The sequence below is a fragment of the Nanorana parkeri genome, unplaced genomic scaffold, assembly GCF_000935625.1.
Source record: "Nanorana parkeri isolate BGI_ZX_2015 unplaced genomic scaffold, ASM93562v1 scaffold822, whole genome shotgun sequence".
In the NCBI taxonomy this organism is placed as follows: domain Eukaryota; kingdom Metazoa; phylum Chordata; class Amphibia; order Anura; family Dicroglossidae; genus Nanorana; species Nanorana parkeri.
Window position 1 is genome coordinate 199,602 of NW_017307090.1, and position 9,945 is coordinate 209,546.

The 9,945-nt window shown below is 44.2% G+C and overlaps 1 protein-coding gene across 1 annotated transcript in view; it reads right to left on the minus strand.

Moving 5' to 3' along the window:
• The window catches only part of RASGRF2 (Ras protein specific guanine nucleotide releasing factor 2), a 199,179-nt gene extending 190,446 nt beyond the window's left edge, over positions 1-8,733 (minus strand). Inside the window, exon 1 of the mRNA XM_018565208.1 lies at positions 8,441-8,733. Coding sequence (XP_018420710.1) covers positions 8,441-8,716 — 276 coding nt within the window. The 5' untranslated portion in view covers positions 8,717-8,733. The remainder of the gene's footprint in view (positions 1-8,440) is intronic.
• Positions 8,734-9,945: the final 1,212 nt, after the last annotated feature.

Below are 9,945 nucleotides of genomic sequence, written 5' to 3' on the forward strand. Positions count from 1 at the left end.
TTGCTGGGTTTTGTAGTCCTCTATAGCCGTTGCCATTCTGCATGCATTGCTGTATAATTTTACACTTTCCATTTCACTATATTGCACACCACACTATCTTTTTTTTTTTTTCTTTTTTACTTCCACCGGTCCAAGCTTGCTCCTGTGATGGACTACAACCTCAATACAAACTAGTAGTCCATCACTGGAGCCATTTTTTAAACTTTATTTTATAGTTTATCCGATTAACCGATTAATCGAACTTAATAATCGGCTAACTAATCGATTTTGAAAATAATCGCTAGCTGCAGCTCTACTTACTGGTATCTCTAAGGAGAGTAATATTAAGTCTTTAGTTCTGGTATGCATAGATATGTGTGTCGTGACTCGCCCTCTGATTCCTGCTTCTTTCCTCACTGGAGTATGGCCTGTAGTAGTGCTGCGAACCTGTACACCTTCTCCCTTTTAAGTATCTTCCACCATATCTTGGCTAAGGTAACTAACTTATCATGGAATGTAAGAGGCCTTACCTCTAAATATACATTTATTTTAACATATAAAGAGCATAAGAAACCCATTTATCGGATCATAGTTACATAATATTTGAGGTTGAATAAAGACACAGGTCCATCAAGGGTCAAAATATTCTATTGCTCAAAAGGCTTTGGGATGTCCTGTATCTTCCATATTGTATACTCTACTCCAGGGAGACCTCTGTATTTGTTCAGAAGGGTCTTCCCTTTGCGTGTCAGGGGTCATGGGGGTTGTTGTAATACACTGTTTAATACACCATTCCCCTTTCATTTTGGTGACTGTGTATCTGCTACCCCCTGTGTAACAATCTTTGCTTGCTGAACTCAGTGCTAAGTTTCACAATTACCTTCATGTCCAACTACCAAAATCAGGGATTTTAATCTGGTTCTCAATTCTACACTTGAAAGACTCTTTCTACTGTAATTGCTGCACGACCTTTAATTTTACTGAGATTTGGAGGTGGAGGAGTCCGGGGGCAAGAGAATATTCCGATTAGTCCAAGTACTTCAGGACTCTTTCAAGAATTGACCTTGCACTCGCCTGGGCGGATGTGTTGTCAAGTGCACTTGATGCTAGATACCTATCCCACGTGCTATATGACCACTCTCCTCTAACATTGTCATATGTGTCAATGAAGTCCTCTGTGGGTCTCTAGTGACTGCATGCAAGAGAAAGTAACTTCTGACAGGCTTCAATTTTGGGACATTCACACTTTACAACAAAGCTCCCCTATTGTATGGGATGCTTTTAAGGCTACTACTAGGGGAACTTACTAAATACAATGCAGCTGAAAGGAAACATCATAGGGTTGATGTAGAGTCTCAGGGGCACAATTCTCTATGATCTCACTAGAGCCTATACTGCTAATCCTATTACTTTTGCAGTCCAAACTATAAATGTCCCAATAACACACAGAAGACTATCCAGTGCTCTGAGTAAATGTTGCTGTATAATGATTCCTAATCTTCCTGATAATGATAACACACGGAAGAAACAATGCACTGATCAAAGTGTATGTTGCAGACTAATATTTACCAGCTTCCCAAGGCCTTGAATGTCTGTCTGGCTGAGGAATAAGACCCAGAAGAAATTGATTAAATGGTCATGTATATGTTGATATCAGAAAACTACACATTATACAGCAAAACTACACATTATAAGGTGAGGGTATTTTGGGCACTGTTTAACAAAATGGATTTGTAGCTATCAATTTGGCACACCTTGCAGTGGAATAGGAATATAACAAAGGGGAGGATTAGAGAGGAGATACACTGTAATCTAAGAGCATTGGATGGGATCTATATATATGGCACATTAAGTATATAATATATGAGGAGGAATGATAACATGAAAGGTTGGTGATTTATAACTAGACACAGTAAGAAATAAAGGGACACCAAGATTACTGACGCCTCTTTTGAAAAGAATAACAATCACTAATATATGGGACACTAAAGGGTATTTCACATAAAACCAAGTCATTATGACACACATGAGGTTATATGCAACTGAGGTTATAAGAACGAAGAGGTAAATGGATGAGTTTATGATATAGGTACACAAACTTATGAATCACTATGGATACTATGCTGTAACACTCAGATTATATCTATCATCACGGTTATGTTTTAGATATTGGAGCTTCCCTGGACCCTTTGTGCGTCTGTGGCTCCGCCGTATGTTTCTTTCTGGGGGTGATGAGAGTTGCTCCTGTCCCCCTGGTGTTAGGTCCCTCCATGATACTTGACCCCTAGGTAAGTGGCTGTACAATTCAATCATACTAAGAATAAATGTATATAGCTGAATGGAAACATTTAAAACTGGAAAATATGATTTACAAATGTATTATGAAATGGCATATAAACATGTTGATGAACAATGTATCATGTATTTACAAATAGATTTATACCGATCCCCCTGAAGAAGCCTACAAGCGTAACGCGTAGGGGACTAACAAAGCAATACAACACTGCATATGAAAATCAAGGAATTATGAATATACATAGTGAAATATGAATTATATATAAAATATTATGAAATGTGAAAAGTAATAATTTTAGGGTTATAAGAATCATGTATATATATGAGCATTGTTTTTAATATTTATAATTATGCAATAAATCTTTTATATGAACATCAACAAAATTGTACGAATTATAACTATATGAGTACCCTCAAAAAAAAACCTGCACAACCTAGGTTGTATAATGTGTAGTTTTTTGACTAGGTTTGGGGTGAGGCCTCTAATCACCTGGGGGAGTACTTTGGGAAGTGCCTGTTTTGGAATGAATATGTTGATATCAGCATACATAGATAACAGTGCATAACACAAACTCTATGGGGGGAATTTATCAAAACTGGAGCAGACAGAATCTGGAGCAGTTGCCCGTGGCAGCCAATCAGTTTCTCTGTTCAGTTTGTTTAGGTAAGCATTAAAAATGAAAGAAAGAAGCTGATCGGCTGTCATGCACAGCTGCTCCAGATTCTGTCTGCTCCAGTTTTGATACATTCCCCTCTATATATACTGTATTATTGATGCCGAGCTGACTCCTCACCAGCATTTTACCTATTGCTGCTTCTACCCTGTCACCAGCAACCTTCAGATTTTTATTATATGTATTAAAGTTGACACAATGACCCTGAAAAGCCCACAGACCAATGCTGCACATGTGAACTAAGAGCTCCATCCAAAAGGTTTTTAGTATTGAATAGTGTAGGAAAAGGATGGAGCCTCTTTCTGGTTTTTATCACTCTCTGTATCCTCGTTAGGAACATTTCCCCTGTGTTCCTTTAAAGATGACCACACGGGCAAGTGGGCACACAAACTTAACAGAAGTTTAAAACCTTCATAACTTACTCAAAACGAATACTTCTGCATTTCTCTGCTGAAAAGATTTACACTTAGGACTCTTTCTCACCTCGTTACGTGTGCTAGTGGACTGCGGTGTCATTCATTGCAAATGGTACCCCAACGCACCTTCAAAACACAACAGTGTGCTCTGCACTGAGCTGCATAACATGCAACCTTCCCCGTATGGGCTGGAGTTCTACCTTAATTTAATACAGTAGTAATGATGGGGTCCATATATAGCATTTTGCAATCAATGTGACAAATAAAAGGATAAAGGATATCCTAAGAATAAATCAGACCTTCCTTAGTACACAAATGTCTGTCTATGCGCACAAAGATACCTGTAAACGCAGTACAATACCACACACACGGTTCTCTATGGCTTTTTACAAATTAATTTTCTGTACACTCTTCTTTGATGATACCTTTGTTATGCAAAATTAAAAATGTTAACAGTGGTTAGAAATATTAGAGGGAAAAAATATTAGAGAAAAACAAGGACCGTTAGCTGGCATACATTCGGAGCATGCATTCCATATCAACCTACACGTGTTAGTAAATTCAGTGATTGTGCACTGTTTTGCAGATTTACACAAGTACCGGCATGCATGGCTATTCATGTCTATTGGCAGTTGTACACAGCACCTGCAGCGCGGAAAAAAGCCCGACATGTGCATGAGCCCTTATGGGTGGCAGTGAGGATCTCTTTTATATTTCACAAAACACCTGTGTATTCTATTGTATTTATGTGCACTAAAATTAATTAGAAGCTATGGGGTCTATTCACGAAGCAGCCGAAGGATCTAGCCGTAGCTTCGGCTGATCCTTCGGCTAGCTTCGGCCCCAGGACCCCTTCGGTTCAGTAGAATCGAAGGTCTGCTGTATGTGCTATTCACTATAGCCCGTACAGCTCCAGAAGTCGGCCGGGCGGCTCATGCGAGCCGAAGGCATATGCTTCTGCTCGACGGAGCCGAGGTGAAAGCCGAAGCTGGCCGAGCGGCCGGCCGACAGCCTGCTTCTGACAGCTGGGCGGAGCCAGCCGTGATGTTACGGCTGGCTTCGGCCACTTGCAGAGAGATCAGCGTCCCTGGTTACCAGCTAACCAGGGACACTGATCTCCAGACAGCCTAACTCTCCCGGGCGCTCCGGGAGTCTCCCGCTCTCGGCCGCCCAGGAGAGAAACACTGCTTTTTCTTTTTTATTCTGACAGGGAGCCGCTGGAACCATAGGCATGCCTTGCTAGATTCCTATTTGCTATTTCAATTTGCAATAGACCCTATGTTTTAAAAATGTGGGTTTGATTTACAGTTGCAGTAATGTTGCATGACATAACTGCCACTACCACCGTTTTAGTCTACAGCAGGGGTGCCCACAAGGTCGATCGCGATCTACCAGACGATCGCATAGCGATCAATGTCTCTGCTTTCAGAATCAATATATAATTCTGGGGGTTTAAGTAATCTTCAAGCCTAAAATGTCCATTTTAATATATTTGCAAAAAAATGAAGAACCAGATCTGGCGGTAAGAGTGAAAGCAAAACCATTATTATAATCTAAAGCCAAACAGCCCCTCCGCCGTGTGCTCCGCCGTGTGCTATGCAATGTCTGTTACCATTACCTTTAGCACTGTCACGGGGTGCTCTGCCCCCAAATACTCTCCTGTGTTGTCACCCTGTCACATGTGCTTCTGGTGTCATTAAAGTCACCCTGCTGACATTAATTGCGCAGACTTGGTCCACCGTTGACACTATCAGGAAGCCAGTTCAGAATAATGATATGCACCTACAAGGGGGCAAATGACTGTACAGCGGGAGTGGCTGCAAAGAGAATGCACTGAGGTGTGAAAGGGGATGAAGAAAAGGGGAAAGAAAAATATTTTTTAAAAGATAAAAAACATTGATTGTTCATGATACCCAGGCAAACAAAATGTCATGAATCCTTTGTACTTTTACACACACATATCTCATTATCTATCTATCCATCTATCTAATGTCTGAATCTATCTATTCATCTTTCTATCTATCTAATGTCTATCTATCTATCTATCTTTCCATCTATCTATCTATCTATCTATCTAATGTCTGTCTGTCTCTCCATCTATCTATATAATGTCTATCTATCTATCTATCTATCTATCTATCTATCTAATTTCAAACAACCGTGAAATAATAGCCACCAGTGATCTAACATTATGACATCTTCCTTGGTTCTATCAGTATAGTGTACACACAGACCTGGATGTCAGAATAAACAAGACATAACTCTTCTGATTGTATGCCAACAAAAGCCATCAGTTAGAGCAGTATTTTCAGTAAATGTTAATCTCCCACACACAGGATGCTTCTGACATCTACAGATTCTAAGGGTCCACATGCATCTTGAATAAGAGAAAGATCTTCCAGGAGTCAGATGTTCCCTAACTCTAGGCAGCAGTCCCATCTTACAGGTAATTTTAGTCCCTTTACTAAATCATCTGTTTAATGCCCAAATCGTAAAAGTATCAGAGACATAAAAAGTTTTCCGACAAGTCCACCAGACAAACTTCATCTCAGGGCTCGTTCACACCAAATGCAGACCAGATCTGCATGAGTTTCTGCACACACAGTGCACTGTGTTTTGCTGCATTTTTGCAGCGTTCTGGGTCGTTTTTTTAGCCTAAAGTGGGCTTTCAGTGCGTTCCTGGGCATTTGCACGTGTTTTTGATGCGTTCGCATGCATTTTGGTGTGTTCCAGAGCAGAAAAAAATAGGGCTTGCTGCAGTTTTTCCACATGCTCTGGAACTGAACGCTCTGGTGTGAACTAGAGCCCAAAATACCATTGGAATACATTGGACGCAGTTTTGATCCGGTCTGTAACTGCTCTGCACCTGCTCCGTGCTTGGTGTGAACAAGCCCTTAGACTCATCTAGAAGTGAGTCAGAAAGTATTACAGTGTAAATTCTGGGGGTAACATTTCTGTGAATCCATCCAAGTGATCAGTACGAGGAGCGGAGCAGAGCGTGTACAAAGTGTTTCTCTCTGCAAGACACGGCATGGTAGCCTGCAATTATCTTCAACAGGCAGAGCTATGATTGCAATCACTTCTCTCATACATTCACTGAAACCAGAAAGAAAATCTGTGGCTACAATGAAGTCATAATGAAGACAGTGCACGGCATGGACCTGCACATCTTTCCACCCTGAACCCCTGAAGACCAGCTTCCTAATTGTCATCTCTGCTGACCTCTGCCCACCTCCTGAGCCTCATTACTGGTTAGTGACGACACTCAGTGAGGGGACAATAGTATGGGGCAGGAGGCAGAGGGCATAGCTGGTGACCATGGGAGGAGGCCGTGGTCAGTATATCAGAGCACCCCAGGTCCAAACACCCTACTGGAGATTGGAAATGAGGCAAAGGCAGCTGCAATGCGCCCAAATACCTCCCAATACCAAAAAAGTGGGGCTATCCTGCACTGCAAGGGTTAATCCTTTTTGTCTAGGGGACCTGTGTGGACCACTTTAACTTACCTGATCCCCGCTCCCCTGGTGATGGGCACTCTTCTCACCCTCAACTCACCCCCTGCTCCGGCTGTGGACTGTCCCTTGGCATCCTCGTGTCTAGTGCAGGGCTATGGAACCTACATTAGACAGCTCAGCTGATCAAAGGATGCGAGCCGGCCGAAAGGGTGCCAACAGCAGCACCCACTGTGAGAATTTCTGCCAGTTCATCAAGAACCACCCGAAATTCGCACAGTGTAAGGGCACCATAATACCTGCAAATCCAGCAGGACTGGGTGACAATTAAAATTGTGCATGGAATATCAACAAATGTTGCAGAGCCGTTTGGAAATTCTCCAACAGCGGTTAAGTCAATTGGAAGGTTGGAATTTTTCACTCAGTTGCTAATTGTTCCCCCAAGATAACAGAGAGATGACATGATTATACTGGATATAGCACGCTCTCCTGAAGGATAAAAGACTGAATATTTATGAATCAGGAAAATGATCAGTTCCAACATCCCCTGAAGGGTTGTCACAGACACCTGTCAGATGTGCAGGAATTATATCAAAGATCTTCTTCTGCATATTATTACATAAACATGTATGCTTGGATCTCCTGAGTACACCTTTATGTGAGTGGAGAATGGCTGGACACCTTTGACCCCTGTGATGGGAAAAACAACAGCAACTGTACACCTCTGACTGCCATTTCCTCTGACACCCATCAGCCACATGAAGACTTGACATTCACTGATCAGTATATGATCATGGCATGTTTACTACCATCACCTGACATCTACAGGTAGAACTAACTTAATTCTACCCAACTAGAGAAATAGTAATTACCCCTACTGTCCAGTATCACTAGGGTCCTTTCAGGGTCAATTGACGCTGATGCCTTTTATCATATGCATTGTAACACGCTAAAACACATGTGTCCAACTACCCCATAATAAAACTAGTGCTTGTTCCCATCTCAACGTGGCAGTGAGATACTTTTTGAAAAATAATACATGTTCGTTGTGCATTTGGGGCATATGTCCTTACCATATATGCGGGTCTATGTGAGTACCAGGATATACCTGCATCTGTACACACCAGCTATTTATTCATGGGTGCTGAAAAAAGTCCACATCTACCCTGTGCGCCCCTAAATGTGCCCATGTGCATGATCCACTGAGTTGACTTCTATGAAAAGCTCTGTAAGTCAATGGCAGCAGATACAAATGTATATAGGTTGTGTTGACAACAGGTGATTACTAGACTTAGCACCTGCCTAACACTACCAAAAAACACACCACTTCTTCATACATGCATAGATCTAATGAACTCAAAAGGATAGATAGATAGATAGATAGATAGATAGATAGATAGAGAGAGAGAGAGAGAGAGAGAGAGAGAGAGAGAGAGAGAGAGAGAGAACTCATATAAATATAAAACACAGAAATAGAGATATATAGAGATATAGATATAGAGATAGAGAGAGAGAGAGAGAGAGAGAGAGAGAGAGAGAGAGAGAGAGAGAGAGAATGAGAATGAATAGATATCTGGTCATAGATAAACCCGCATCAGCCCCCATCAGCCCCCCCGGGGTGTACCTGCTTCTCCATGGTTTCCTTGCCCCCAGTGCCCACTATGGGTGGGGGGACCCGGTCACAGCTGCACCCCTCCAGCATGTACAATCCTGAGGGTCTGGTACTCTGATCGCTCTCGAAGTAGAAGAGGACATTCTGGAAGAGGGCGAACCACTTGTCGTGCCACTTGTTGGTCTCGGCCGCCTTCTTGCAGAGTGTGCCCCTCTTGGTGCCCTCCTTGCGGGCCAGGTGGGCAAGGTACAGAGCGTGGCCCTCGTTGCAGCGCACACTTTTCTGCATGATCCGGACTTTCAGGGCATGCTCCCACCAGCACAGCTCCCCGGGGAACGGCACGATCAGCGTCCGGCAGCCCACAGCATAGGTCACCGGCGATCAGAGCTCTACAAGACGGAGCTCCGACGAGTCCTGGAAGAAGAGTGCTGGCTTCTGTCTGCGATAACACTGCTCCGAGGCATGCGAGAAGTTACCGATCGTTGCACTGCTGTGGATGTGGAAGAGCAGATGATCGGGGTTCGTGCACTGGATGGAAGTGGCCCCCTGCTGCAGGTGTGTGGCCCCTGACCGATCCGAAGTCTCCAGCTGCTGAGCTGTCACACCGGGCTCATCTCCTCTTCTCTGCCACAACTCTTCTCTTCCCACGTGCTGTAAGCCAGGCACGGCACTCCGCAACTTACTTCCGCCGCCCACCCGGCCGTGTTCACAGCACGGCCGGGGGATCAGAGAGTGAGCGCCCACCCTGCGGGGAGCTGAGATGTGCCAGCCCGGAGGGGGACGGGAGACGTCACGTGATCTCCGCTAATCGGCTTTCAGCGCAATTCCCGGGAGAAGCGCAGTGTGTCCAGCCAATATCCAGAGATGAGGGTCATCCTTCTACGCTGCTGGGGGTCACCATTCTACACTGCTGGGTTCACCCTTCTACACTGCTGGGGGTCACCCTTCTACACTGCTGGGGGTCACCCTTCTAAACTGCTGGGGGTCACCCTTCTACACTGTTGGGGGTCACCCTTCTACACTGCTGGGGGTCACCCTTCTACACTGCTGGGGGTCATCCTTCTACACTGCTGGGGGTCATCCTTCTACACTGCTGGGGGTCACCATTCTACACTGCTGGGGTCACCCTTCTACACTGCTGGGGTCACCCTTCTACACTGCTGCAGGTCAGACTTCTACACTGCTGGGGGTCACCCTTCTACACTGCTGCTGGGGGTCATCCTTCTACACTGCTGGGGGTCATCCTTCTACACTGCTGGGGGGTCATCCCTCTGCACTGCTGGGGGTCATCTATACACTGCTGGGGGGTCATCCTTCTAGACTGCAAGGGGTCACCCTTCTACTCTGCTGCGGGTCACTCTTCTACACTGCTGGGAGTCATCCCTCTGCACTGCTGCGTGGGTCATCCTTCTACACTTCTGGGGGTCATCTGTACACTGCTGGGGGGTCATCTATATACTACGGAAAAGGGGTCATCTATACACTACCGGGGGTCACCTGTGCACTGCTGGGAATCA